The 27,732-nt window shown below is 57.6% G+C and overlaps 3 protein-coding genes across 10 annotated transcripts in view; 1 reads left to right on the top strand and 2 right to left on the bottom strand.

Moving 5' to 3' along the window:
* Positions 1-126: 126 nt before the first annotated feature.
* On the bottom strand, positions 127-9,024 carry Rnf166 (ring finger protein 166). 4 transcript variants are annotated; one of them, XM_074055481.1, is made up of 7 exons: positions 8,817-9,024; positions 5,153-5,326; positions 4,254-4,410; positions 2,815-2,927; positions 2,253-2,367; positions 1,927-2,034; positions 127-1,196 (listed from the first exon to the last, which is right to left on the bottom strand). In XM_074055481.1, the coding sequence occupies exons 1-7, from the start codon at positions 8,969-8,971 to the stop codon at positions 1,131-1,133; spliced, it is 888 nt and encodes a 295-aa protein (XP_073911582.1). In that variant the 5' UTR covers positions 8,972-9,024; the 3' UTR covers positions 127-1,130. The 4 variants fall into 4 exon arrangements, with proteins under 4 accessions (XP_073911582.1, XP_020029136.1, XP_020029133.1 ...); XM_020173547.2 differs by having other exon boundaries at positions 5,227-5,326; XM_020173544.2 differs by lacking the exon at positions 5,153-5,326.
* A 57-nt stretch (positions 9,025-9,081) lies between these two features.
* On the top strand, positions 9,082-16,553 carry Ctu2 (cytosolic thiouridylase subunit 2). Of its 2 annotated transcripts, none has more exons than XM_020173550.2 (15): positions 9,082-9,237; positions 9,644-9,718; positions 11,968-12,046; positions 12,232-12,291; positions 13,477-13,537; positions 13,990-14,042; positions 14,263-14,549; positions 14,627-14,762; positions 14,928-15,059; positions 15,440-15,531; positions 15,640-15,743; positions 15,850-15,988; positions 16,061-16,127; positions 16,227-16,285; positions 16,375-16,553. In XM_020173550.2, the coding sequence occupies exons 1-15, from the start codon at positions 9,170-9,172 to the stop codon at positions 16,448-16,450; spliced, it is 1,488 nt and encodes a 495-aa protein (XP_020029139.2). In that variant the 5' UTR covers positions 9,082-9,169; the 3' UTR covers positions 16,451-16,553. The 2 variants fall into 2 exon arrangements, with proteins under 2 accessions (XP_020029139.2, XP_020029138.2); XM_020173549.2 differs by having other exon boundaries at positions 9,083-9,237; positions 13,990-14,099.
* Piezo1 (piezo type mechanosensitive ion channel component 1 (Er blood group)) overlaps positions 16,521-27,732 on the bottom strand; it is a 62,185-nt gene continuing 50,973 nt past the window's right edge. The window contains exons 23-51 of one of the 4 annotated variants that reach the window (XM_074055478.1): positions 26,981-27,085; positions 26,344-26,497; positions 26,010-26,265; positions 25,824-25,920; positions 25,561-25,732; positions 24,853-24,942; positions 24,681-24,781; positions 24,237-24,308; positions 23,853-23,953; positions 23,328-23,421; positions 23,202-23,258; positions 22,958-23,130; positions 22,725-22,831; positions 22,331-22,537; positions 21,891-22,149; positions 21,635-21,823; positions 21,232-21,544; positions 20,813-20,933; positions 20,575-20,722; positions 20,270-20,484; positions 19,958-20,116; positions 19,732-19,879; positions 18,243-18,431; positions 18,031-18,123; positions 17,741-17,913; positions 17,551-17,673; positions 17,395-17,474; positions 17,114-17,303; positions 16,521-17,030 (exon numbers count right to left, since the gene is read on the bottom strand). In XM_074055478.1, coding sequence (XP_073911579.1) covers positions 16,781-17,030; positions 17,114-17,303; positions 17,395-17,474; positions 17,551-17,673; positions 17,741-17,913; positions 18,031-18,123; positions 18,243-18,431; positions 19,732-19,879; positions 19,958-20,116; positions 20,270-20,484; positions 20,575-20,722; positions 20,813-20,933; positions 21,232-21,544; positions 21,635-21,823; positions 21,891-22,149; positions 22,331-22,537; positions 22,725-22,831; positions 22,958-23,130; positions 23,202-23,258; positions 23,328-23,421; positions 23,853-23,953; positions 24,237-24,308; positions 24,681-24,781; positions 24,853-24,942; positions 25,561-25,732; positions 25,824-25,920; positions 26,010-26,265; positions 26,344-26,497; positions 26,981-27,085 — 4,436 coding nt within the window. In that variant the 3' untranslated portion in view covers positions 16,521-16,780. The remainder of the gene's footprint in view (positions 17,031-17,113; positions 17,304-17,394; positions 17,475-17,550; positions 17,674-17,740; positions 17,914-18,030; positions 18,124-18,242; positions 18,432-19,731; positions 19,880-19,957; positions 20,117-20,269; positions 20,485-20,574; positions 20,723-20,812; positions 20,934-21,231; positions 21,545-21,634; positions 21,824-21,890; positions 22,150-22,330; positions 22,538-22,724; positions 22,832-22,957; positions 23,131-23,201; positions 23,259-23,327; positions 23,422-23,852; positions 23,954-24,236; positions 24,309-24,680; positions 24,782-24,852; positions 24,943-25,560; positions 25,733-25,823; positions 25,921-26,009; positions 26,266-26,343; positions 26,498-26,980; positions 27,086-27,732) is intronic. The other 3 variants (XM_020173548.2, XM_074055479.1, XM_074055480.1) reach the window with 3 other exon arrangements.

The following is a 27,732-nucleotide window of genomic DNA, read 5'->3' as shown; positions in this document are numbered from 1 at the left end:
CCACAGGCTCACAGGGACACAGACACCTGGGAGGAGTCACCTGCAGAGTGATGATGAGGGGCAGCCAAGGCCCCAGCAGTCCTTGCTGCTAAAGCCAAGAACAGAACCCACTGCCAGGGCCGCACAGATGCTTGGGATGTTTTATTTAAACTTTTTTGAAAAGACAGCAATAATTTATGCCATGAACAGAACAAGAGTGCTGACAGGGCTTTATGGCCTGGCCCCCAGAGCTCTGCCACCACTGGGGGGCAGTCCCTGCCTAAGGTGGACATGGTTAACTCCTGGGCAGGATCAGGATGGGCTCCTGCACTGCCAGGAGCAGCATAGCACGCAGCCAGAGGTCCTGGGTTTCTTTCTGGTTGTCATAAAAGAGAAACCAACAAATGACAAGAGCCCCACAAACCATGTGTGACCTGGGGACGCCACCTCTATCCCCACACACAGGCAAAACCTTGGCTCATTCTGGCTCTGGTGTGCCCCACCACTTCTCCCTCTTTGCATGACCCCACACAACAGCTTATTTTTGATTGTTTTTTTAAAAAATATAACTTTGTAAATGTTCCATAAAAATACTATTCTTCCTAGTCAAACACAGATATTGCAATATGAAGAGTAACTGCTTTGTCTTTGCTCTATAAAATGTGAAAAGATTATCACACAGGATAAGATAGAAAAACGCCAGGGTTTCTAAGTATCACAAAAGCCAGTACCAAATGCACACGGTGGAAGCATAGCCGGATGCCTGGGAAGGCTGGCGGCTTCGGCCAGGGATCCTCCTCCCACTGCCCTGGCTCTAGGCACAGCTCAGGAACCCCCATCCTTCTCCACATCATGGCTTGGAGGAGACAGCCAACTGCTCTAACCCAACAGGCTAGCACTGCAACCTCGAAGCACCAATAACCCTGCGCTGCCGGCCAGGACACAGGCAGCCCCACTGATGGCAAAGGCCAGCCAGCCATTGTCCAGGCCCTGGGGCCTTGGGCAGCTCTCCTCATGCAGGAGTGAGATGCCACCTGTCCCAGCAAGGCGTGTTCCTGTGCAGGTGCCGGGACAGGAGGGCAACAGCTTTGTCCCTCAAGGCAGGAGGGCATCCTTGACCCCAGACTAGGGGCAGGTGGCTGGCTGCACCTTCAGTTCTCAGAGAGAGACAGGGCCAGGGCGGCCTGGAAGGCGGCTTCTTCATCGATGCTGTAGTCCTGGAAACAGGAAGTGGAGATGGGCCTGGAGAGCCCAGACAACCCCTGGTCCCCAGCAGCTGCCCACCGCTTCCCAGTCTCCCCAACAGGGCTTCTCTGTCACATCTGCCTGTCCCTGTTCCCTACATCACCCTTACTGGGGATAATAATAAGATAGAGCCCTATCTATCCCAGGTGACCCCTCTGCCTTTCCCACTTTCTTTCTTAGGGGCTCCCTGAGGGCAACCAGGCCTGTGTGAAGAGCCCAGTGACCTGTAGAGGCTGTGACCAGGCCTTAGGCGTAGATGCATGGAGTGAGAGCTGTTTTTTCCCTCAGATTGTAAGAATTGGGGTTTCTGTGCGAGAGGCAAGAGGAGGGTGGCAACACCTCCAGCAATGAGGACCTGGGCAATAGGAAGTCCTTCTAGCTCCTCTCCAGAGGCACCTGGGAGGATCCCTGGCCCACCCTAGGACTCTCTGTCCCTAAGGTGGGCACCACAAGACCTAGCCAACCTAATGGCACAGGCCCAAGTCCCAATCAGCACAGGAGCTTGGCGCCCTCCAGTGGCCACTTGGAGTTGGCAGATCAAGTCCTCTACAGCAGGGGGTTTGCAAAGGGAACATTGGTCCCAGCCTTCTCTGAACACTTGGGCCCCCAAAGCTGGTTAGAAGGGGAGAACAGAGGGGAGGGAGACAGGGCAGGAGGAAAATGGAGGGAAGCAGAAGGGGTGGTGAAGAGCAGGACACGTACCACAAAAGTGTCGTAGGAGAACTTGTGCCGGTGCAGTAGGTGTTGCAAGAAGTTGGCGCTTTTGTAGCTGGGGTCACCCCAGGGCATGGCCGAGCAGATAGGGCACACCTGCAACAGGGGGTTAGTGTGTGAAGGGGCTTCTAGTGTCGCCCCAGCTCCCAGAGTTTGGCCTCTGCGTCCCAAGGCCCACATTAATGTGACCTGTGTTCACCCACTGTGCTCCCTTGGCTTCTGCCACCCTTCTCTGCAGGTCCAGGAAGCCCCCGGTGGCTGGGGTGGGGCTTCCCAGGTCTTCCCCCCAGAGAGATGGTGCTCTGGGTGCTCACCACACGGTTGGGGTCGCTGCGGTGGCTCTCCACACAGTGCTTCACCAGTTCCTGCTGGTCCAGATTGCGGGCGCCACAGTAGGGGCAGGCGAAGGTGGACCTGTTGGGGATGTTGCTGGTGGGGTGGGAGAAGAGTGAGTAAGGTTGGGGACCAAGGGCTATGGCCACCACCACTTCTCTCCGATGTGGCATGGCCCAGCCTACCCTCCTTTCTGTGGACACTAGACAGGTGCCAACAGCCTCAGCTGCAGGAATTTCACTGTTGGCAGGCGGAAGGATGCAGAACTGGAGCTCTGAACACCAGCCTGCCCCCCCAATCCCGCCCCATGTCTAATAGCTGACAGAAACTCCCAGCCCACTCCTCCACCCACACAACAGGACTAGCGGGCTGCAGCCCTGCAAGAGGAGGGGACTTGTGGTCCTACCCTGGGAAGTATCACCTGCCTGGCCTGGGCCCTCATCTTGGCTTCTACATTTGAGATGTCCCCATCCCCAAGAGGCTGAACTTCTGCAGAAACAGCTGGCCCCTGGGCACCCTCCCCTCCCCCAGCAGGTTGCCCACCTAGGGATGGGCTGGGATGTGGGCACCACAGGGACGAACTTGGGGCAGTTGGCCATCTGCTCCTGGACCTTCAGGCAGGAGGAAATGTGCACTCTCATCTTCGCCAGGGTCACCTAGGAGACAGGGAGGGGGCGAGGCAGTGCCCAGCAGGCTGAGGCCTCAGGCACTCATGACAAGGAGTAGCCAGAAAGAGTCACTTGTGGTAGTGGATTGTCCCTTGTGCTATTAAGACAGCCAAAGTCCCCGAGCAGTGACCTGTAACTGGGGCTTCTGTGAGAGGCTTTGGAAGGCCCAGGTGGGAAGATACCTCTTGAAGACACCACAGACTCAGGGTTCCCACAGCCTCACTGCTGAGCCAAATGGTGGTCATGGTCTCAAGCTGGCTGCATTGCCACCAGCCACTCGACACAGGGCCAGTGGTCCCTGTACCTGGGGTGCCTCCAGAGCTGCAGACAGGAGCTGTACTCCAGTTGACGGGAAGAAAAAAACAAACCCTTACCCTGTGAAAAAGCATGGCCCAGTGTAGCAGCTCCACCACACCAGCTAACTCTGAGTTGCCACAGGCAATTTAGCCAACGGCAGAGACCTGGCCTGGAGGCTGGGAGTGGGGAAGGGGCAGAGGACTCTCCTGGGGAAACTCCTGTGTGAGTTAAATGAGTGAGCGGGAGGAGGAAGAACCAGGGCCAAATTCCCTTCAAGGAGGACACCATAAGGTGCCATTGGCACATGCTGAGTGGCTGGGGGAGCATACACCACACAGCCAAGGAGTGATGAGAGCGGGGAGAACTCCAGCCTCACCATCTCAGCAGCCAACCCAGCATCCAGAGTAATGGGCCCCAGGACCATCAGGTAACCAAGAAGGTCCTTCTGGAGTCATGTCAAGGTTCCTTTTGGACACTGGGCTAGTAGACAGACACACACCCTGGGAATGTCTGAAATGTAAATTCAAAACATGTTCCCAGCTGCTTGTTCCACTGGGAGCTGAAGAAACCAAGGATATGTGCAAGGGGCCTTCCACCCTGAGGTGAGCAGTGTGGGTGCCAGGAAGGGCGGTAGGGAATGGGGTGGGATGGAAAATGGGGCTGCTGATCCTGTCACCAGCAGTAGGACCTTGGAATACTCTATTCCAGACAGCAGTGCCCCACACCATTCAGGTAGGGATGGGTGCTCACATGAGGTGCCCTGGACTCGGCCTGGCCCCAACTTCCTGTTTGGATATGCCCTACCTTGCTTCTAACCTTGGAGCTGAAGAGCTGTCTTTGCTTCCTGCCTGAGTGCCCAGCCTGCATCTGAGGGGTTTCTGCATCAGCCACAGTGCACATGGGCTGAGCCCAGGCAGATGGCTCAGACAGCACTGACTCCTTGGAGCCCAACTCTGGCTCTGTAGGAAGCTACCCCTCTCAGCATCCCCATCCTAGGAAGCCCACACTGGGCAATACCTTTTTGTTGCAGCCCCGGCAGGGTGCCTTGTAGGACGAGAGCTGCTTCTCCACATGGGCAGCCTTGTCCACTTTCTTGGGGTCAAAGGGTAGGCGGCAGAGCGGGCACAGGGGGGATGGCACCTGCAGACACGGCTGGAGGCACTCCCCACAGAACCTGCAGGGAACATGGGCCTGAGGCCACGGGCAGCAAGGGCCTTGTGGAGGCTGCTCCCACATGCTAGCATGCACACAGGCAGCTCCCCAGTTGCTATAGGCATCTCTGCAGACACTCCTATACCCACAGCCCCCCAGCTGGACAGGCATCATCTGGCTAGAAGGTGACTGTGTCCTTCCTGGCAGTAGGGCCCTACTGTATCTGTGACTTTGGCTCTGGAACACTTGTGGGCCCTGTTGCCTGCACCTAGAAAGAGCGTCACTGAAAGGGACACCAGGTGGTGCCTAGTTACATGGTGATGACGATCCAGTCCAGGCACCAGGGAGTAAAGTCATTACAGGAAAGGAGATACCAGACTCAGGGCACTGGATTTGTTAGACTGTCACAACTGGCCAGTGAGACAGCTTCTCAGGCAGGAGGGGCTCTTGCTCCATTTGAGCCAGGGCTTGGAGATAGGAGGGGCTGTGTTTAGGCCACCTCAGGCACTAGGCACACACTTGGGGCACTGAGGCTCCTCGTAGGTCCAAGCTCTTGGCACTGTCACCTAGAGACTGAGTTGTGCAGCTCGAGTGCTCCTGAATGCTGGTGAGAGTCCAGGCCTTGCCCACATCCCCAGCTGGTGTTTACACCAACTCCACAGCCCCAAACCAGTGGGGAGCAAAGAGAGGGAAAGGAGCGTGATCTCAGGCAACCTCTGTGCAACTTCACAAGTGCCACAGGGCGAGACTAATGCAGGGAGCACCTGGAACAAAGGGACACTGCAATGGAGCCCCCATCTGGAGGACAGCACTCAGCCATGAACAGAATGATGACAACCTTGCAGACTGCGAGACGGCTGTAGGAACTGGGTGTGCAGTTTTGCTTCTCCCTGTCTGCGCTTCGCAGGATGGCCACGGGGTGGGACTCGTGAAGAGCCCTGTTGGACAGAGGGGATGTGAGAATATTCCTGAACTTACAGATGACTCAGCTAAAGCCAAGGGCCAGAGCTCCTTTGCCACTACAAGATCTCATCCCCTTCTTGAGAAAAGGCCCTTTCTGCAAGAGGAAGAAAGGACTAGAGCTTCAGGCAGAACCACAGGGCCTCTCGGGTTCCTCCCCTTCCTACACTCTGGTTTCTGGTTGAGGTGTTACCTGGCTAGTCCTGTCAAACTGCATCCAAGAAGGCAAGATTCATCCTGAGACCCACCAGATGGGAAAGGTCCCTGACAGGCTTTTCCTGGACAGTGAAGAGATGGCTCCCCATCACTTGCCTCATGTAACTGAGGAGAGGTCTCACCAGGCACTCACATCTACCCCTTAGCACCAGCAAGTATTTCCAGGACCATTCATTTCTGTCACTGGTCCCAGAATTTGATTAGCTTAACAGCTGGGGAGGCCCCTTACTGCACCCAATCACCAGAGGAAGATGCTGGCGAGATCATGCACACAGGGGAGCCTCAGAAAGACTCATACACATTGCCGTACGAGAAGTGGCCACCGCCCAGGTGTCCTGCATAGGGGTGGGTACACAAATGTGGCCCATAAACATCATTTGGCCATGAAAAGGAGTGATGCACTCATACCACATGGGACACACCTTGCATACATGATGCTGAGTAAAAGAAGCCAATCACAAAAGTCCACATCTGGTAGAATACAAAGACTAATCTACAGACACAGCTGATTAGTGGCTGCTGAGGGCTGTGGGGAGGAGAATGGGTATTGGGCTTCTTTTTGGAGTGGTGAATGTGCTATATTGTGCTGATGGTTGTAAAACTGTAAACTCACAAGAAACCACTGGATTCTATACTTTAAATGAACAAATTGTGAGGCCCTGAGTTCTATCTCAATAAAGCTATTAAAATTGCACAGGGCAAGGCCACACAAGCAAAGCTTGGCCACTTCACTGGGCAAAAGGAAGAAGGTCTCATGCCGAGCTGGGAAGAGCAGGTCTCTCAAGATGCTGGTGGAGGTCTCAAGGAAGGGCACCTTTTACTCCCCTGCAGGATGCAGGGAAGGTTCAAGAAGGAACCTGGCTTGCCTGCAGGGTGACTGTCCCCAAGTCCTGGTCCCTCAGGAGCAGGAGGCAGGATGAAGCATCCATGTGGGGAGGCCCAGCTCTCGGCCTAGTTTCCAGTGACTGCCACCATTGCCTGCTAAAAGCCAGCAAGGGTGAGCAGTGCCTGCTTCTTCCACAGGAAGTCTGCACAGGGCTTGGTGTTGAGCAGCTTCTTGGCTGATGGCAGTGAGTGTGGGATCGGCTCTTCCCCAGGCACTCAGAACTGCTGAGGATAGACTCCAGGTCACAGGGCACTACTGATGTGTCACTCCTACCCCAGGCTCCTGGACAGGCCAATGTTTGAACATCCACAAGGCTAGCAGGCCAGTCCTCTCAAGCAAGACCTGCAGCTGTCCTGACCAGTGGAATTTGCCTTGCATAGGCTTTCTGGGAAGTCTCAAAATTGTATGTATCCTGGCCCACCTGTACCTGCTTCTGGATTCAGATGTGGCTCACATCTGGAGCTGGTCCTTGAGTGTGACAAACTACAGCTTCTGTGGGGCCTCTTGAGCTCCTCCACACAGTGTTACTGATGACCTTCTTCTGCCTGTTCCTGCACCTCTGAAGCCCTCCCTTCACTTCCTCCTCTTGTCTGGGTACTGAAGCAGTGACACCCACCCCATGCAGGGTTCCTTTCAGCAAAAGAAAACCAGCCCTCAGGAAGGAAACTGTTTCTGCTTAGGTGGCTCACGGAGGGAGAAGACTCAGAGCATCAGTGAACTTCTTAAAGGTGACACAAGAGGCCTTAAACTTTGTACTCTTTGTTCACATGCCTTAGTTACACCCAACAGAGGGACAGAGGGAGGAAGTGAGAGGCAGACAAGAACAACCAGAGAAATGAAATCAGAAGTGAAAGCAGGAAGAAAAATCTTTCCAAGGCAGAATCTATATAAATGGCTCTTGTAGGAGCAGCAATGAGACAAGCTTACAGGAAAGAGGCTTTACAGGGCTGGGGTATGGCTCAAGTGGTAGAGCGCCTACCTAGCAAACTCCAGTACTGCCAAAAACAAACAAACAAACAAAAAAGAAAACTAAAAGAGGATTTTCATCCCATGGAGACCTGCATCCTGTCATGCGTGCCACATTTTAAGAAAAGACTTCTTTGTAGGCTAGGAAACCAAAACTGTGAGGGCCTGGGTCAGGGTGAAGGAGTCGGTGCAAAGGGGACCACTGTTCCAGACAAACCTCACAGCCCTCAGTAACGGACTAGAAGATGCAGAACATGCCTTGAGACACCCACTAGTGTGTGCTCACAAGATCAGAGGCTGTCCATCAAAGTGTCACCACAGAGTGCAACGGAGTAGGAGCAGCACCTTATAAGTCAGCCGTGCTCTCCAGTGTGAGCAGGCGCCTGTGCCGCCTGACACTGGGGGCAGGGAAAGTGAAGGCAGCTCTGGATGCAGACGAAGGCCCTGCCACCTCCCTGATGACTAGCAGGCACCCGCCCACCCAGCAGTTCCAGCTCCCTCTGCATCAGGAGCCTCCAAAGGCAGCTGGCTTTGTTTGCAAAATGTTCCAGGGCCTCCCTCCTAGCAGCCTGGGTGCACACTACCCAACCCCAAATCCTTGAAGTGAGAACCCCATCTCCTTTGCAGTGTGGCCAACTACTGGGAAGCCTTCCTGCTGTCCTGTCGTCCTGTCCTGTCCCGCCCAGCTAATCTCCCCAAGACCTGTATTGTGCAGCAACTTAGAGGTCATGGGGCAGACATTCTGACTTGGTTCCCTCCCTACCAGGCTGGAGCTCTGGAAGGCTTGAGCACAGATCTTCTTTTGGAGGATCCTCATATCCTCAAGTTTCTGTTTCTGAAACACCGTGGAGGAGCAGGCTGGGGGCTCTAGCTCAGATGGAAACCCCAGCAGGGTGCTTGCGGGCCCGCCTACCTGGCTGCTCATTGTTCACTGTGACCCAAGTCCTCCTTCAAATCAAAACCCCACAGGCTGCAATCAAGTCCCTCCCCTAACTTAGGGAACTCTTTCCTCTGTAGTTAAAACGAGCAGACATCGGGTGGAGAGAGAGTTGACAGCAAAAGCCACAAGTCATTTATTTACAACTGCCCGCCCAGTCTGGACAAGAACGAACTCCCCTCGCTTGGTGCAGCGGTCGCGTCTGCTGCCCTCTGAGCACCCAGGCGTGCCGCGGCCGTTAGCGCGCGGGGGACCAGGATAGGATGCAGGTCGTCCCCGTGCCCAGGGTGGTGGACTGCGCGCCCGGCCGGCGGGCAGGGGCTGGGCCACGGACGCGCAGCGCAGAGGGCACGGCCGGCGCCTGCGTCTCCGCCTGTGGGTTGCGCCGGGCGGCCGCAGGCCTGGTCCCCAGCCTGGACAATTACCCCCCCACCTCCCGCGGGCTCCCGGCGGGCGCGCTCACGTGTGGCCGCAGCTGCCGATGGCCACGGGCCGGTGGTAGACTTCCAGGCAGATAGGACAGCTGTACTGCGCCTCCAGGCCGCTGTCGCCACCCGCGGGCCCGGCTGGCGGCTGCCGCTGTTGAGCCGAGGCCACCAGGCTGCGGAACATCGCCATCCCTGGCCAGGCCGCCGCCGCCGCCGCCGCCGCCGCCCCCTGTCCTGGCCGGCCCGGCCCGCACGTCACCGCCGCGACGGCGTCTCGGTGACGTCACCAGCCATTGCCCCGCCCCGCCTTACGTCACGACCACTGCGCCTTCGTAAACGTCATCAAGCCGCGCCCGCAGTTTACCTCGGCCACAGCTCCCGCGCAGCGATGTGCGAGGTGGGCGAGGACTACGCTGGTCCGGCGCCGGGGGAGCCTCCGTCCACCCCAAGACCTGGGTAAGAACCCGCGCCGGTCCCGAGCCGGCTGAGCATCGCCCGCGGTCCCGCGAGGCGGCGCGAGCCCCCAGCTGGTTCGCGCAGCCCCTGGGGACCTGGCCTTACTGTCTTGTCGCTGCCCGTGGCACACAGAACAAGGTCTGTCCTCTACTCAGAGATCAAGAGTGGCCTTCAGTTTCCCCTAGGCCGCATTTCCAGGCCACACAGTTCTCCATCCACCCTCCAGCCCCCGGCCTTGGTCTTTAGTCGGTAGCTAGTACAGAACACAAGCCCTGGTTCTTGCGTGTACCGGTGTCTCCCTCTGGCCCCGCTCGGGGTGTAAACCACGACAGTGTCTCCTCCAAGCTCTCTGAGGTGAGGGGACATGTCATCTGTGTTCTTGTTCTCTCCTCCGGATTCTGCAAAGTCGTGAGCAGAAGTGCGTGAAGTGCAAGGAAGGCCCGCCAGTGGTGGTCATCCGAGCGGGAGATGCCTTCTGCAGGTGAGGCCTCACTTTCAGAGGCTTTATTTCTTCCTTTTGAAAGTACGGTTACTTTGTGCCTGTTTCTCATGTTGCTTCCAGGAGCCCTGTTGCAGTGGAGGTGGGAAACCTAGGTAGCAATCTCCTAGATCTAGCTATGGTCAGGTGCCAGGAAAGACTTTGGGGGAATTCATGGGGAGAGCTTATGGGGTGGGATGTCTAGACTGGGGCAAGGTGTAGGAAAGTGGATATATGGGGACAGCCGGAACACATCTGAGGGAGGTCAGAGAGTCCTGGGATCTTGGGCAGGTGCTCTGGGAAGAAGTTGCCCATTTTATCTGCGAGTATAGAGGCTTGGAAGAGAGCTCTAGTCTTCTTCCAGGTTTAGGAGGGCCTTTGGCTGGGATCAAGAGATTATTTGGAGAGGGGCCAGGGGGAGGGTGCATGATATCTGTAACTCTTGTGGCTCTGTCTTCTTTCCTTTGCAATATGGTCATTTTAATTCTTAGCCCTTTTCACTAGACACATAGCTCCCCAAAGGCAAGACCAGGTCTCTTTCATTTTAACCTCCTAAGTCCTAGTGGAGCATAGTCTGTGTTTGTTGAGTGAGTGATGATCTCACATTTTTAAGGTGGTCCCCAGGAGTATCAGGCTCTGCTCTCTACCCTTACTGCAAAGAAACCATTGGAATAGAGGGTCTGTGATTGATTTTTCAAAACTTTCTTGCCACTGACCATCTTTTGGAGCCCAGTAGATTGGAAGAAGATGTGTGTGTTACCAGGAAATATAACTTGGGCAAGGCAGGTGCTGCTTTAACTACCAAGAGCATCTGAAAATGAGAGGACTGCTCTGATGTGCTTGGGAATTCAGACAGTACATATTGCAGCAGCTCGAGGCCATCAGGGCCCCTTCTCAGACCCAGAACTTCCCCCTCCCATGCTTTCATGGTCCCAATGAAGGCGGGAAGCCACTCTCCAGGTGGAGGCTTTGACAAGTCTGATGATGCAGGGCAGGCAAGTGTAGAAAATGGTGTCTTGCCTGGATCATGGTAGAGGGCATGGTTTCAGGACCGCAGACTATGCCTCCTTTGAGCCTGCCATGCTTGAATCCAAGCTGGGGAGCAGGGAATCTCTCAGGTTCTCCTTGCCCTCAGTCAGCAACCTTATGGTCGACTTGCCACACCCCAAGCTGCTTCCTGGGGAGTCACTTCCCACATCCAGGCATTGGCACTCACTGGCCCCCTGGAGCTCCTGGGCCCACCATTGGGCCTTCAAATATTGACCTGCTTTACTCTCTGTGAAGAAACCATGGGGTGGGGACAGTTGGCCCCTTGTACACAGTGTCTGTTCAGTGTTGGGAGGGATTTCTGTGGACACTGGATATGCTTCATGAGAACAAAGAAGAGACTGGTGCAGCTCAGGTGTAGGGCAGCCCCTCATGACACCAATGCTCTCCCTTTGTTCTGGGCACTGCCCTCTACTCTGACTGCCTATCAGGAGGGCTTTTTTTTTTGTATGTGTGGTGTTGAACTCAGGGCCTTGTGCATCCTGAGCTATACTCTTACCTCCCGGGAGAGCTTTTAAAGTGGAGATTCTGGGCTTCACTCCTACAAATTCTAATCACACAGGCTGACGGTGTCTGACCTAGTGACTCAAGAGTCAGTGAGAACATTTATTAAGTATGCAGCTTCCCAGACCCCAGTTGATTCTGTGGGTTTCAGGGGCCTAGGCCCCTGCCTTTGGTGAAATTCTAAGGCCATTTCTGCCCAGGGAGGCCTGGTGCACTACAGCCTTGGGTAGACAAGCCTGCATGCCCAGGATGCTGGACCTTCTCTGTGGCCTGCTTAGTGCTTCCCCCCTTTTCACCCCAGAGAGGTGGTACTTCTGCCTGTGAAGGTCTTGGAAGCAGCCCATTAGTAGGTTTTCTTGTGGGGGTCAAGGGTTGCCTCACCCTGCACTGGCCTGAGTCCACCCTTTTCACCAGTCAGCTCTTCTGAGTACTTACAGGGCATTAGTTACAGATTCCATGTCCTGTGCTGCTCACACGCACTGGGGCCTGGGTGTGTCCCTGTGAACCCTGGTACCCCTGGGAGCTGCATCTTGGAGAGCCCCTCCACCTAGCCTTTCATCAGGCTCTGGCAGAGCCTCCATGTGAAGATGCTGCCTCTAAGGTTGGGCGTTACTAAGAGAAGGATGCTACAGCCCAATGGGACCTTGGGCTGCTCCCAGCTGGCAGGCTTACAACAGCCTTCCTTGGCATCTGTGTTACAGGGATTGCTTCAAGGCCCTCTATGTGCACAAATTCAGAGCCATGCTGGGAAAGAACCGCCTCATCTTTCCTGGAGAGAAGGTAGATTGGCCCTGGGGCTCAGTGTTCAGTCCCTCATGTCCCTCCTGCAGATGGCCTGTCCTCACCACAGCTGGCCTGCCATCCCTGGGCTTTGAGGGTGGACTTAGTGTCAGGCTGTCCATGGGCTGGGATAGACCCATGTGTGTTGAAGCTGTGTGCCTTTGCTGATGTTTCATCTCTCCCAGGTGCTCTTGGCATGGTCTGGGGGTCCTTCATCCAGCTCCATGGTCTGGCAAGTCCTTGAGGTGCGTCTACACCACCCCCCAGGCCCAAACTACTGGGTTGAGTTGGGTGGGGGGACTTCCCTTCTCAACCAACACTGAAGGGCTCTTGGTGGACACTAAACGAGATTAGGTATGTTCAGGGTGGTATGGCCGTAGACTGGTGGACACTAAAGAGAACAGCATACTCCCTGGTGGGACAGCTAGCAGGTGTGTTTAGTTTTAGGAGGGGTGTAGGTCCCTGTATTTAGTGAGTGCTTAAGCCATTTCTGCACAGCTAGGCCTGCTGCATTAAACCTTCAAGGCTTCAAGTGGATGTGCCTGCAAGCTCATGTGTATAGTAGGTGCACAAACCAGAAGCTGTGTCAGGTACCCAGCTGTACCCCAGTTTAGCTCTGCCCATCTCCCAACCTGCATCACCACGATGTTGCAGCTTACCCAAGTAAGTCTTGTGAGAGGTGGGAAGTGTTTGCCAGGAGAAGTGGTCTAGGCAGAGAGGGCAGCATGTGCAGGGAGGGGCAGATAGAGTGGGAGCTCAAGCCATAGACCCAGGAGACTGCAAAGGTGTGTGACGTTTCTGAGAGAGGGGCCTTGGCATAGGGGTGGACACGCATACTCCCACAGTACTTCCTGTGAGGGTGCAGACTGAAGGGCTGGTGAGGAGGCTGTGGTCTTGGGGATGGGTGTCAGTGGTCCAGGCTGAGCCTGGCATAGGGCAGTGCCCAGGGAGGGCAGCCTGCAGAACATTGCTATGGTCGGTTCTCTCCCAGGGGTCCTCTAACCCTCTTGCGTAGAGGTGAAATAAGTTCCCACTGTGAGACCATTCGTCCAGTGCCCAGCATGGTTCTTCTTGAGCCCTGCTGACCCTCCCCAGCAGTCGTCACCTCTGTTCTTATATATAAGAACTCTTTCTGAGGGGTCCAAGATGCCCAGCAGGAGGTACAGTGGCCTTGGTGCTTACCTCAGGTTGCTGGGGCATCAGGGACAGACTGGTAGGTTCTGAGGTTTCATGTTTTACTGTGTGTGTAGGGGGTCTCAGACCCATGGCCTGCCTTTAAGGTCAGCCTTATTCACAGGGTCTGCTGGCTCTCAAGTCTGAACAGCTTTGTTCACTTCCAGGAGGATCTTAAATCCAGAGAAATGGTCTCAGCTGGAAAGTGCCCTGTGGCTTAAAACTGGGGTCTAAGTCCCCAACACTTCTCCTTCTAGGGCCTGAGTCAGGATTCTGCCAAAAAACTGCGCTTTGTGCCTGGAGTCATCTTTGTTGATGGTATGTGTCTCGCAGGCTCTAACTACTTAGTGACAGCCCTATTGATCCTCCTTTTGGAAGGCCTGCCCAGAGGGCTGTGTTGTCCCCACATTGAGGCCCTGGTGGGGATGGTTCTAGCATCAGAGAGCACCACTATTCTGGAGTCTCAGACTGTCCCAAAGTGTGGGGGGCAGGAGTGTCTGCTCTGTCCTGTCTTGGCATCCCAGGCTGAGAAACACAAGTTCAGTGGTGGCAAGTTCAGTTCTTAGTGGCATCTCTAGCCACAAGGGGGAACCTGTGCCATATCTGAAAATGGCCCCCTCCCCAGAGGAAAAGACTGGCACCTGCCTTAAATGGCCCTGGTGCAAAGCATGGCCTTGTGGGATTTGTCTGTGAGGACTTGGCCCCTAAGCCTGCTCCATCTCAGGCTTCTCCTATGCAAGCCCTTAGCCTCCTTTCTACCGGTTTTGCAGAGGGAGCAGCCTGCGGCCAAAGCCCAGAGGACAGAGCCAAGACCCTCGCTGAGGTGAAGCTGATCCTTCAAACTGTTGGCTTCCCATGGCATGTGGTTGCCTTAGAGGAGGTGGGTAGGCCTGCCCTGGGAAACAGCCTTGGAGGTGACCTCTGGGGATGACTGTGAGAACCACATGCTTGCTTGTTGGGGCCAGCCCATGGGCCTCCTGCCCTGACACTCAGTTTCCCTAGTATAGGCCTTGGACTCAGTGCCCTTTCCTGCACCCTGGCAGGTATTCAACCTGACACCATCAGTGCTGCGCTGCTCTGCCCGGGAGTCATCCGGGGCCAAGGGGGCCTACAAGGCGGCCGTGGACAGCTTCCTGCAGCAGCAGCACAATCTAGGGGCTGACAGCAACATCAGCCCAGCTCAAGGAGAGGAGCAGCTGGACCTGCCCCAAACTCAGGCTCCTCTGGGCCCAGCTGAGTTCCCCACAGCCTCCCAGACGGAGGCCCTATCCAGATTATTTGACTCCGCAAAGACGCTGACTGCCAAGGAGGAGCTTTTGCAGACCCTGCGGTGAGCCCACCCCCCAGGTCCCACCTCAGCCTATGGGACCTCTGCCGCGGCCCCTGAAATACTGCCTCTTGTTATAGGACCCACCTGATTCTGCACGTGGCCCGAATTCATGGCTACTCCAAGGTGATGACCGGGGACAGCTGCACCCGCCTAGCCATCAAGCTCATGACCAACCTGGCCCTGGGGAGAGGGGCCTTCCTCGCCTGGGATACGGTACATGGGCTGGGTGCCTCTCCCAGTCTTCCCTTTGGCTGCCTTCACTTGAAAGCATCTGTGGGTCCTGGGGCTCCACATGGAGGAGGGGCCTGGGACCTACTCCAGCTGGGACATGGGGGCGTGGGCAGCTAGGACGTCAGCCACACAGCCTCCAACCCCCAGGGCTTCTCAGATGAGCGGCATGGGGATGTGGTGATAGTACGGCCCATGAGGGACCACACACTGAAGGAGGTGGCCTTCTACAACCGCCTGTTTGCTGTCCCTTCAGTCTTCACGCCAGCTGTTGACACCAAGGTGGGCCCACCAGTGTGAGCTACATGGGCCAGGCTGGGGTGGCCTCCCCTCAACACAGGGTCATAACTGGCCAACAGACATAACTGGTCAGGGACCCAAACTGGGTCTACACAAACACTAACCCTCCAGTCCTGTGTTGAGTCCTCTGGCCTCAACACCTGCTATCCTGTCTTGTATGGGGCCAGTAGCTGTGTCCTCTAGGGTCTCCAAGGGGCATAGCTAGCCCTAGCCATCCAGAGGTAATGGGGTGGTGAGATGACCTTGTCAGCACACTGTAAAAGTTCCACAGCCCCAGCAGTGGGGCTTCAAGGGGCTGGTGTGTGAAGCCTACAGCACCAACCAGCTCTAGGACCTCTCAGTCCCCATCCAAATGTGCTTAGGCCCCTGAAAAGGCCAGCATCCACCGGCTGATGGAGGCCTTCATCCTCAGGCTGCAGACCCAGTTCCCCTCCACAGTCAGCACTGTGTACAGGTGTGTATGTACAGGTTGGGCTGCTAAGCCATTCCCCGAGCTTGGGCCAGGGCTCAGGAAGTAGCATAGTCTCCTGTGTACTTGTGACCTGTCCCCACCTGCCCACAGGACAAGTGAGAAGCTGGTCAAAGCCCCCAGGGAGGGCTGTGCCGCTAGCCTCTCAGGTCCCCACTGCCTCCTCTGCATGTGTGCGCTGGACATCGACACCAATGGTTTGTGCAGGTCTTCTTGGGGTACTGGGTGGGAGTGGGCAAACCAGGGAAGTGGGTGTTGGGGTTCAGCAACCTCAGGCTCTCCTCAGCCCCTCTCTGCTTACAGACAGTGCCACAGCCTTTGGGGCTCAGACCTCCTTGCGTCTCTCACAGACGTCACAGACTGAGGCTGGGATGGCCATCCCGTCTTGCTGCACTGCAGACAAGGGCCAGGACCAGAGCTGCTGCAGGGTAGCTTGTAGGAGGTGAGACCCTGTCTTGTTCCTCCTCTCACTGTGCCTGTGAGACCAGGCACAGATCCAGCTCTGCTTCCACAGAGAGGACCCCTCTGCCTCTGTCAGCGAGCAGTTGTGCTATGGCTGCCGGGTGACCATGAAGGACCTGGTGAGTGGATGGCCACCCTAGACCTGTGAGACTTCCCTCCTTGCAGCAGTGGGCATGGCCAGGTTCAAGCCCCTCACCCAACATTGGCTTCTCTTGCAGCCCTCCCCGGACACACTGCCCCCCTACATCCTGGCCGAGGCCCAGCTCCGCAGCCAGAGGTACTGGTGCCTGCTCTTCTGGGAGCTCCTTCTGGGGGGGTCCCTCAGGGCTGGTTCCCACTGTGCACTCCCCCTCCTCCCCGCTGCAGGGCCTGGGTCATGCAGGAGATTCAGGAGTACCTGATCGAGGACAGTGACAATGAGGCAGACACTGTGCAGAGCTGAACCTCAAGGGTACACCAGGCAGTGTGACAGAGCTGTGACGGCAAGGATGAGACAAGCCTATGGCTGGCCATTTGTATAAATAAAAACATTTTTAATTAGAAAACTCTACAGTACATGTGGGGAAGGCAGGGCTGCACCCCCAGGCCCAGTGTGGCCATCCCTGGGCTACACTGGGCCCATGGGGTGATAGGTCCTTCTGACAGCAGCATCAGGGCTCAGATGGGCCAGGGAAGATATATCACAGCTGGTGGCCTTGGACAGCGGTGCCCTGGCCTGAGGATTGCTGCCCCTGGGTGGCTCCTTCATTCCCGGTGCCCAGGCACAGGGCGCCTACTCCTTCTCACGCGTCCACTTGATCATGGTCTCAGGTGAGCGGTACAGGAAGATGAGCTTGGCATATAGCTCTTCCTCCAGCTCCAGCTCACGTGTCTCCCGCACCAGGAAGATGTCCTGACACAGTTTCAGGACACGGTCCACACAGGGCAGCTCCTCAAACATGATGGAGTGTGAGATCTCACTGAAGAAGCCTCGCACAAATTTGCCTATGACCAGCACGATGGACACATACAGCCCCATGATCCTGCCAGGAGGGAAGGGTGAGGCCTGGGGCTGTTGGCCAGCACCCACCCAGAGCTGCAGGAGGCCCCTCGTCCCCTTACTCACCCATAGCCAGCCAGGAAGCCGAGGCTGGGTGGGCTGACCTTGTCGCTGAAGATGACCATGGGCAGCAGATTGCAGTCAGCACTGCAGTCCTGCAGTTCAATGACCCACCACTCCAGGAAGCCCGAGGCCCCTGCACCCACTTGCTCCCTCCGCAACTGGACACGCACGCCAAGGTAGTCGGCTTCCTCGTCTGGGTCAGAGTTGGGACAGTTGGAGCCATGGGCCACCATCCCATCCCAGGGCTGAGGCTGTGTCCCAGCATCCCTCACCCCCGTACTCACTGGGCTGCAGCTGCTTCACAGGGTTGGCTTCTGGCCCATTGGGGGCACGGATGTACTTGGGGAAGAGATTGGGAATGACCCTGTGGGCAGAGCCGTTGTGTCAGGGCCATCCCAGCTCTTCTGCACACTGTCCATCCCACCAGAGCCCCCACTCACACTGACTCGTCCGACGTGCCCTCGAGTAGGCGGGCCAGCTGCCTCCGCTCGGTACTGTTGGGGGCCAACTCCAGGGTGTGCTTTTCATTGGTGTATTCCACAGTGCCGCCCTTGGCCAGGTCCCTGAGGGTAGACATGGTGTGACCCACTGCAAGCTTAGGCCCCCAGGCCCTCCAGACTCAGGACCCACCTCTGGAAGTTCCAGGTGAAGCGCAGAGTGATGTCAGCTGTGCCATTGTACAGTTCCCGCTTCATCTGAGCCCGGCTTGGGGGGCTGATGCGCCACAGTGCCCCAGAGCTGCCCTCAATCTGTGCCGTGACGATGTCCTCAGGGCTGTACTGGCTGATGAACTGCATGGCCAGCTGTTGCGGGGCACACTCACTTTGCACAGCTGGCCACCCCCACCCTGCCAGGCCACCTCTTCCCATCAGCTGAACGCAGTGGCGGGGGGAGGGGGGGGTGAGAGGGGGGGCACTCACCGGGTAGGGATCAAACTGCCGAGAGAGCTCCTCATAGGCCTGGGGCGTGAAGGGCACAATGGACGGCTGCTGGGCACTCATGGTGAACAGAGGCTAGGGACAAGGCAAACATGAGCTGGTGCACAGAGCTCTGCACAGGGTCCATGGGACAGGAGCAGGACAGGGGGCACAGCCTGCTGTGCCAGGTGAACAGAGGGCTGGCAGCTGCTTACCTCATAGCCTCCCAGCTTGAGGGTGACAGTGACATCGATGGGCTGGTTGACAACACCGACCACAGAGCGCACCAGTGACATGAAGAGCAGCGGGAACCAGATGATGGCGACCAGGAAGAGGACGATGAGGCCACCCATGCCGTACTTGACAATCTTCTTCTTCTTCTGCCCCTTGGGCTGCGGGTACCTCTGCAGGGTGGAGGGCGAGACCCCATCAGCCTCCCAGCCTCTCACAGGACCATGGGCTCTAACCTGTGACCTGCCATCGGTGCGAGGCTAGCGTCAGCCCAGTCAGTCCTGGCGTAAGGAGAGACGCAGGTGGCTGAACAGAACTGATGCCCTGAAATAAATCCCAAGGATTCTAGACACTGCGCGGACACTACTTGGTGGGAACAGCTCTCCGACAAACAGGGCTGGGACGTCATGCACAGCACGAGAAAGTAGTCCTCCCCACCCCCCAGACACACGGAAACAAGTGAGGGTCAAAGGGCGTGGTGTGAAGAAACAAGCTAGTGTTCTTGGGCTTGGCAGAGGACTCGGAAATAACACCAAAAACTTGAGCAAAGCGGAAAAAGGCAAACTGGGTATTTCTGAACTCACTTGTACTTCAAAAGACCATCACGAAAGTGAAGAGGCAGCCCGGCATGGGAGAGAAGCTACAGCCCAGCTGTGAGGTGAGGCTCGAGTGGCCACGGTACCCAGTGAGAGCTCCTACCACTTGGTAACAGAGGCAGAACCCGAGGCAAAGACATTTCTCCAAAGATGAACACATGGACAGATGCTCTTCACAGCTGTGATGAACTCAGCCACGGTGAGCTTCCATGGCTCACCCTTGAGATGGCTGTCATCAAAAAGCTGAGTGACAAGTTGTCAGAAATTAGAGCCTTTACACTGCTACTTGGAGTGGTGCAACCACTTGGAAAACAGGCAGGTCCTTAAAATCTGACCAGAGCGGCTCCACTTCTAGGTGGCTGCCCATGGACACGCAGTAGCCACAAGGTGGAAACAACCTAGCAGTCCATCAGCAGAGGGTCCCTTGACACCATGGAGCACAGCTCAGCCATGAAAAGGAGTGAAGAACTGACCTATGATGTGCAAGAGCCTTAGAAACACTGCTGAGGGAAGGGAGCCAGACAACAGGGCAGGTACCACCTGGTTCTGTTTTAGGAAGCAACTGTAACAGGCAGATTCACAGTGACAGGAGGTAGACTAAGATCGACAGGCTGGGAAGTGATGGATGCAGAGTTTTATCAATGTTAGACCACTGAGCCGTACACAAAAGCAGTTGCCAGCCAGTGTCTGCCTGCCCCCCACCTCCACCTCCACCAGGCTGTGCTCCCCACAGCTCTGCTGCAAGCCCGAGGGCCCAGGCCACTGTCCTTTCTACCCTCAGGGCCCACGTCCAGCTGCCCAGAGGAGTTTCAGAAAGCTCCTTTCTCTGGCCCACAGTTGCTTTTTTGGCCTCTGGCACCCATGGGCTATCCAGCACCTTCTCCGTCTCTCGGCTGCACTTGATGATGAAGATGTTAGCATAGATGTCCTCCACACACATCCAGCTGGATAGGGACAGCGTGGTGTCTGTCCATACCCAGTCCATGACTGCCCGCAGCTCCACCAGGAACGGCACCAGTCGGAACCTGCCAAGGCCAGGGTTCCATGAGGCCAGCTGTCCCAGTTGCTGCCTGCTCCCTGACGCCTGGGCAGACCACACTCACCCCTGGAAGAGGAAGAGGTTCAGGTGGTTGTACTTCTTGGTGAGGAAGTTACCGAGGATGCGGGTGGGGTAGCCGCAGCGGATCTGGTAGGCAGACAGGGCGAAATAGATGCACTTCACGAAGTACCACAGCTGGGCCACTGCGTTCTGGCTGAACATCCTGGGATGGGGTGGCAGGGGAGGCATCCCATCAGAAACAGAGTCCAGGAGGCCAGAGCCCTGGACACCCCCCGCCGCTGCCGCCATGCGTGGTGACTTCTGCGTCCCCAGACAGACCAGTCCCCTTGGGGTTCCAGCAGCCCACAGCACTTGCCTCTCAGTGACAGCCGGCAAGACAAAGAACATCCAGAGGTGGATGGCCAGCACCAGGACCACCTGGAAAGCCAGCTTGCCCAGCACGGTCTTGCGCAGGTAGAGGGCGCGGTCGATGACCATGGTGCTGAACTGGATCAGAAGCATGACCAGGAAGGCCTCTGGCACCTGGTCATCTGATAGTGAGGATGTAATGTCTGTGGCTGCTGAGTGCTTCTGTAAGCCAAAGAACACAGGAGAGACGAAGCTGGAGGCGGGGGCCTGGCAGCTGCTGCCCTACACCATGGGGGGCCCAGGCCAGCTCACCCCAAAGGCCCAGAAGCCAAAGATGATGATGACGAAGTCGACAACGTCTGCCAGGAACATGAGCGCGTAGACGTCCGTGGCTGCGCGGTACTTGCTGTGTAGAATGTCGTGGAAGAAACGCCGCAGGGGCTGGTGCATGCTTCTGGCCCTGTGGGCAGGTGGCCTCAGCTAGATGCCCACCCCTGGGCACTCCTCCCTACCCCACTGCTGTGGCAGCTCCCAGGCCAGGTTCACTCACAGTGACAGGCAGAGGTTCTGCAGCCGGCGCCCAGCCGCCTTCATCATTTCTCGGGAGCGACTTGGCTTCTTCCTCCCCTCAGCCTCTTTCTCCTCCTCCTCCTCCTCCCTGTTTTCAGACTCTGTCAGGGAGAAGTGCTGCTGACCAAGTCCATCAGGGACAAGTCTGGCTCCTGATCACCTCCAGGGGCTGGCATTGTCCCACTTTGCAGACAAGCAGGCTGAGCACAGTGGTCGCCCCCTGCTCACCTACAAAGGGACAGCCCCAGGGGCAGGAGCAGGGAGGATCCTGCAAGCAGCCGTGAGTTCTCTCTTTCCCAGAAATAGTCCCCAAGTACCTGGAATCCAGGTCGCCCCCATGCTGGCTGGTGGCCATCCCTGTCATCTCCCCCTACCCAGGAGCAGGTCAAGCTGTTTTACCGATGGCCACTCCTCCTTTGGATGCTGGGCTCTCTTTCCTCCTCCTGAAGCGCAGGTTGAGGCGCCTCAGGTCTCGGCCCTTCAGGTCCACTTGGGGCTCTGGGATCCTGTCCTGGGCTCCGACACTCACTTCCGCTGGGATGTGGTCCTTGGTGGTTCCAGCCAGCCCTGGCTCCTCTGGGTGCCCTGTGTCTGCCTGAGTCTGGGGTGCCAGCAGGGTCACTGGCCCCTCCTCAGCCCCTCGGTCCTTCCCGCTGCTCCTGCCATGCTCCTTGGGGAGTGGGTCCTCATCGTGGTCCCAGAGGCCGTAGCACTGTGGCAGGGCAGGGCAGTGAGAAGGCTGACCTGAGGCACCGCCAGCCACTTAATTTCCAGCTTCCCCCTGGGTCTGAGGGGCACTCACCAGCAACTGGGAACGGTGGAAGAAGAGCGCCATGAGCTGCACCAGGTCATACCGGATGTAGCCGTCTGTCTTCTCCAGGCCCAGGATGCGTGGTGGGAAGTAGGGCTTGTTCTCGTAGCGCCTTAACACCGCATGGCTGTTCCAGGGGAAGAAGCCAAACTGGAACAGGTACTTGGTGACCACCATGACCTGCGGGACAGGGGGCTCAGCACGGGGCCAGGCCACCCCACCCCCAACCCTACTGACCGCAGCCCACCTCGGTGAAGACAATGGCGGTCATCCAGAAGCGCTTGCTGGGCCTCGGGATGGTCAGCATGGCCCACAGGAAGACGAGCACGGGCAGCAGCAGGGAGGCGGCCGAGGCTGTCACCATGTGGTTGAGGATGATGATGAAGTAGCAGACCAGCTCCGAGTGGGCAGCCACACACAGGTACAGGGCCTGCAGCAGCCGCAGTGCTCGGCCCTGCTCTGCTGCGAACCGCTCAGCCTCCTCCAGCTCTGGGATGGACAGGCGCCTGCAGTGGGGCCACACGAGGTTGGAGGAAGCAGTGGGGCCTGCCCCTCAGCTCCAAAGCCCAGGCAGCCACAGAGGTGGCAGGCTCTGCCCCCAGGCCTGGGCTTTGGAGCCCAGCTCCTCCCCTGCCCCACACACCTCCCCAGAGGCTCAGTGAGAACACACAGCCCCGCCCTTGCCACCTGTCTAGGAGCAGCTCGCTGGCTGTACGCATTCGTGTGCGAGCGTGGGCCAGAAGCTCCTGGGAGCCATGCAGGGCAGCCCCAGTGTCCAGGTCCCCAGCATCTGTGACAATCTCCTCGCTGCCACTGCGGGTGTTGTAGCCAGTGCTCAGGGGGCTGCCAGTGTCATCCGTCATGCTGCTCAGTGGCTCCTCAGCTCCCAGCCCACTGTGGGAGGGGAGCTGAGTCAGTCCCACCTCAACCTCATGTGGCCCACTGCTCGGGGGAGGGACCGTGGAGCACCCCAGAGGGATGTGAGGGCTGGGTTGGCCCCTCAGGAGCTTAGGGGTCAGCCCTTGCTTTGGGACCAAGAGGATTCCTGGCTCACGCCCAGCCCCTGGGGCCTTCCACCTGCCTTGATGCGGTGCTGGGTCCATCACGGGCCTCCTGGGGGGCTGACAGTGCAGTCTCCACTTCGCTCACGTAAAGCTGGTCTAGCACACCCCGGTGCACCTCGCCACCCTGCAGGGCATGGGGAGTGGTCTCGGCTGCTGGGATTGGCCCAGTACATTGCGCTTGGCACAGGCTGAAGAGCAGGTGTGGGTGTGGTGTAGGGCAAGGGTCGCGGGCAGGGTGGGCCGGGCTCACCCGCAGGAGCTCCTGTGTGAGCATGTAGCGCTCAGCTCGCAGCACATCACTCATGGTGCGGTGGTGCCTCGTGAACGCGCACAGCCAGCGCGTCAGCCCGTCCACCGTGGCCTGGCCCAGCACCCACAGGAACTGCATTGCGTTCAGCACACGCTGGAGCATATGGCTTTGGCCTGCAGGGAGGGCAGGAGGGGTGTGGGAGGGGTGACTGGCCAGGAAAGCCCCCGGTCCCTTGGCTACGTACCTGCCACCTCATCCTCCAGGGCCTCCACTGGCTCCACCTCCTGGCTCGGGCCGCCTCCTGGGAACAGGGACTGGTCAGTGTCTGGCAGCCCGGCAGCTCCCCAGCCGGGCCCCCAAGGCAACTCACCAGTGGGGAGCTGTCCTGCCCTCTCTTGCTGTGCCCGTTCCCGCCGCTGCCTCAGCACCGTCTGGGCGTTGGTCACCCATGCCTGGTACGCCATCTGCTGGCCACATGTTAGGGTTAGGCCCCTGCCTCCCTGACTGCAGGATCCAGTTCAACCCAGTCCCAAGGTCCCCTCGCAAGGAAGAGAGAGAAACAGGGTCCTGGCACTGGACCCTGCTGTCTGTCCCCAAAGATGGACAGGAGGCCCCTGCTAGCTGTAGGACACAGTTGTCTAGCAAGCACACACAGCCCTTCTCACAGGCCAGGTGGCAGCCATGAAGCCTTGGGGGGTCAGAGCCCCAAGACCTTCGGAGGCAGTGGCAGAGGGGCAGATGTCTCCTGGAGAGATCCCTTACCCACAGCCTGGTTTTAGTAAAGCAGTTAGGGCTGCTTGGGGAGGGCTGCATGGGGCCGGGGTCCCTATCCAAAGGGTGTCTGCCTTCATATTGCCCTGACCAGCAGGGGAGCAGATGGGAGCCCCCACTTCACCTGGAAGGCACTCTGTGCTGAGGGCCTGGGGTCCTCAGGCAGAGCTTCCTCTTCCTCCTCACTGTCAGACTCAAACAGGAAGTAGTCCCCAGAATGGATGACTGCAGGCAAGATGGAGATGAGAGCTGAACCCCAGCATGACCCCCACAGGCCTCAGGTTCCTTCTTAGTTTGGGATTTGCCAGTAACAGACCCACTAGGCTCTCCCCACAGCACCCCATCCCTGACCCCTGTGGCCTTGCCCAAGTGCTGCTTCCCTATGGGAGTCCCCTATGCAGGGTATCAGCAGGCTGAGGATGGTGATGCATGCACAGGACACAGGCCAGAACAGCAGGACAAGACGAAACGGGACGAGAAGAAGCCAGTGAGGTGAGGAGCAGGGTACCTGTGGCGTGGTCCAACCAGGGGCGCCACCACTGCCTCCGTGGCGGGGAGGAGCCCCCTGGACTGCTGGGCCCTGTGGAGGGGCAGGGCAAGCGTGAGGCAGCAGGGAGGGGGCAGGGAGGCTGGGAGGAGAGCCCACTTTGGGAACAAGGGTCACGTGGCAGAGACGACAGAAACAGACATGGAATCCCGCCGGTGACAAAGTGTGCCTTGTGGTAATGCGTGGCTTAGAGCCTGGAGGGATGGGGAAGGGGGGGCAGGCAGGCAGTCACAGGGTGTCCACACAGCCTGCTTGGTCAGAAGTAACTACATCACATGGCACAGGACAGGTGGGCGAGGAGCCCTGTGGGGACATCACAGGGGACAGTTGCACGCAGGCTCCAGCAGACACAGGCATGCCTAGATGGAGGGGCCCTCAGAGGTGTTGGGCTCCATCCATGCTCACCTGGCTCCTGGTTGGGGTCCTCGGGGTCCAGGGCCTGGGGGTGGCCACGGCCGGCCCGGCTCTGCCTATGCTTCTCCTGCTTGGCACGGATGCGTTTCATCCTGTGAGCGGGAGGAGGCTCTGAGTGCCAGGCTGGTCGGAACCCAGCGTCCCTGCCCCAGAGAGCACCTACTGTCTCTTCAGTTGGGCCAGGGACTTCTCCTCTGCCTTGCGGTGGAAGTCAATGCTCTTGAGGTTGGCTGCATTGTAGAGGGCAAAGCCCCTGCAAGGAAAGGGTGTGAGACTCCCCACCCCACACCCCTGCTCCCTTACCTCCCTGCCCCCAGCTTCATCTCCATCTGCACGAATTTCCCCTCCATTTATGGGCCCAGCTCAACACTGTGCTCCTAGGAGCCTGTTTGGTCCTACTGCTCACAGTGAGGGCCCCTGTGGCACGTGCTGGGAGGTGCCTGCCACCCCAACCCTGTGATGTGTGTGGTGAAAGGAGTCCCTTATGTCCCTCCAGTCTCCTGGGGCAGGAAACCAGCAAAGGAAAGGCAAGTGGGGACAACCACCACTTGCACCTAGAATTTCAGGGGAGCCCAGGGAAGGCACTAAGCCCAAGCCCAGCTCAAGAGGAGCTGGCCCTCCAGCTGGTGGGGACGCTCAGGCTGATGGGGGCCAAAGCCGGGACCGAAAACCACAGCCCATGCTCTTCTCTGAGCAAGATCTAGTCCTGGGCAATCATGTGCTGACTCCGTGGTCCTTCAACTCTCCCTCTCAGTGACATGAGTGTCAGAGAGCACAGGCACTACTGTAAATGAGCCCTGGGCCACAATGGGGTACCTAGCAGTGCCCCTTCCCTGCCCCGGGTGCTCCTGGTGTGTTGGGGCTGGCAGACCTGGAGGCCAGCAGGGAGGTGGCCCGCAGGTCGGCACTGACGTGCAGGAAGTAGTGACTGAGGAAGACACGGCGCTGCAGCAGCAGGAAGAAGAAGCAGACGCTGTCCCAGATGATTCCGGCCTCTTCCACGGGCAGCAGGCAGTCCTGGTCCTTGCTCATCATCTCTTTGGCTACAGGACAGGAGCCAACACAACTGGGGGTCAGGGCCAGAAGCCATGGGGGTCCCCGTGTCCCCCCAGCCCACAGGCCTCACCCACTCACGGTCGTAGTAGCCTTTGACTGTGCACACGAGGCTGAAAAGCTGGATGACCCAACAGAAGCTGCTCTGCATTTGCTCCACAAAGACACAGGATAGGAGCTGGGGGAGGGAGGAGGGTTAGTCCCCAGCTGCCGGGACAGGGGCGAGGCAGAGGCCAGGGTGAGGCGGAGGCCGGGCGGCTGGCTCACCGACAGCATGTTCTTAGAGATGATGACAGTGACGTTGTACAGGATGAGGCAGTCCCATAGCACAAGTTGTGCTCGTGTGTCCTTCTGCAGCAGGACAGTCCCGAAGAGTAGCAGGTAGAAGCAGGCCAACAGGTAGCCCAGCCCGAAGATACTGATGCGGGTGGCCCCCGTGACAAACACCACCACCAGCACCAGCCAGAACAGGTAGCGGAATACGGCCACTTTCAGCATGTCCAGGTAGGACCTGTGGGTGGGGCTGTCACCGAGGATGCTCTGGTCACCCCTAGCCACCCCCTCCCAGAAGGCCCCCTGTGGTGGGTGACCTGGGACGCACCTACAATGGATGAAGTTGGGCACAGGATTGGGTTCCCCTCGCAGCGGCTCCAGGTGGTCAGTGTTGACGCCAGCCATGCACTGCCACTCCTCAGTGCGCTCAACCGAGAACACCTGCCACTGCTGGGAGGCGCAGAGCAGCAGGAGGAAGTCACCTGCAGGACGCGAGACATGGGACAGCTGCTGAGCAGTCCACAGGAGTATGAACGAAGGGGAGCGTGCATGCCCTAGAGTTCACGGCACTGGGGACAGGCCCCCCAGTCTCAGACCTGTTGCTGTAAGACCTGTTGGGGGGGAGGGGGATCACACAAGTGTGTGATGTCTACCCAGGACAAGTGTCAAACTCTGAGGATGCACCTGTCTCTACACTCGTGTCTCTGTGCATGTGTCAGGGAACATGTGTGAGCACACACGGGCCTGTACGCTAGATGTGTGCATTGCTCTCTCATGCATCCTTGTGTGCATGAGTTGTCCTCTTCTGGATGTGCCGTAGGCAGAAGGAAAAAAGGAAGTCCCCCAGCTCATGAGACCTGTACAACCTGTCCCCTGGCTGGCCCGAGGCAAGGGTCCCACTTCCCCAGTGCATGCCACAGCCTCCCGTGGAGCAGGCAGGTTTGTTCTACCCAGGGATCACTTACTGATGAGGTTGGTAGAGTTGGGGGCCCTGAAGAAGTCGGGCAGGTACAACCATTTGATGAGGGCAGAGTTCATGGGGACAGCTCGGCTCCAGCGCCATGGGTAGTCTGCAGGTGGAGGGCATGTCAGGAAGGGATGGAGATGTCCTCATCCCCACCTGCTGAGTGGCAACCTCAGAGGTCTGTGAGTGCGTCACAGATGATCCACAGGGAGCCATCCTCACCCCAGCACAGTCTTAAGGACTCACAGACCCAGAGACTCCAGGCACTCTTATGACACATGATTCTTAAGCACAGATTGTGCACAGGCTGGACACCTCCTGACCCAGCGGCAGCCTTTGCAATGAGGTGAGGTTCACTTACGTATAGACTAATAGCCAAACCTGGAAATAACCCAGATATCATTCAGGGACTGAAAGACTAACCCATCGTGGCAGCTGAGTACAGTGCATCACCCTCAGCCAGGAAAAGAAAAGTACGTATGACCACCTGAACGCATCTCAAATGTGTTCTGCTAAGCAACAGAAGCTAGAGCCAAAAAAGTCACATGCTACACAATTCTACTTATATGACATTCTCGAAAGAGCAAAACTCTTAACAACAAAGCACACATCAAAGGTTGCTGGAGGTGGGGGCTGACTATAAAAGGGGTTACAAGACGAGACGCTCAGGATCACGGGCCAGGGGTGGACACACAGCTATGTACGTGTCAAAACCCACAGAACTGTACACACAGAGTGAGTCTATGTCAAAAA

The sequence above is a fragment of the Castor canadensis genome, chromosome 15 (assembly GCF_047511655.1).
Source record: "Castor canadensis chromosome 15, mCasCan1.hap1v2, whole genome shotgun sequence".
Classification (NCBI taxonomy): Eukaryota; Metazoa; Chordata; class Mammalia; order Rodentia; family Castoridae; genus Castor; species Castor canadensis.
Note: the sequence above shows the minus strand (reverse complement) of the source record. Positions and strands in the feature narration are given on the sequence as shown.

Bases quoted from the DNA above. Each gene is read 5' to 3' on its own strand.
- Rnf166 (XM_074055481.1), bottom strand. From the start codon at position 8,971: ATGGCGATGTTCCGCAGCCTGGTGGCCTCGGCTCAACAGCGGCAGCCG. The intron at 2,368-2,814 runs GTGGGCAACCTG...CCACCCCACCAG, and splicing joins ACATCCCAGCCCATCCCTAG to CAACATCCCCAACAGGTCCA. The intron at 2,035-2,252 runs GTGAGCACCCAG...CCCCTGTTGCAG, and splicing joins GCAGCGACCCCAACCGTGTG to GTGTGCCCTATCTGCTCGGC.
- Ctu2 (XM_020173549.2), top strand. From the start codon at position 9,170: ATGTGCGAGGTGGGCGAGGACTACGCTGGTCCGGCGCCGGGGGAGCCT. The intron at 14,550-14,626 runs GTGAGCCCACCC...CTCTTGTTATAG, and splicing joins GAGCTTTTGCAGACCCTGCG to GACCCACCTGATTCTGCACG. The intron at 16,286-16,374 runs GTACTGGTGCCT...TCCCCGCTGCAG, and splicing joins GCCCAGCTCCGCAGCCAGAG to GGCCTGGGTCATGCAGGAGA.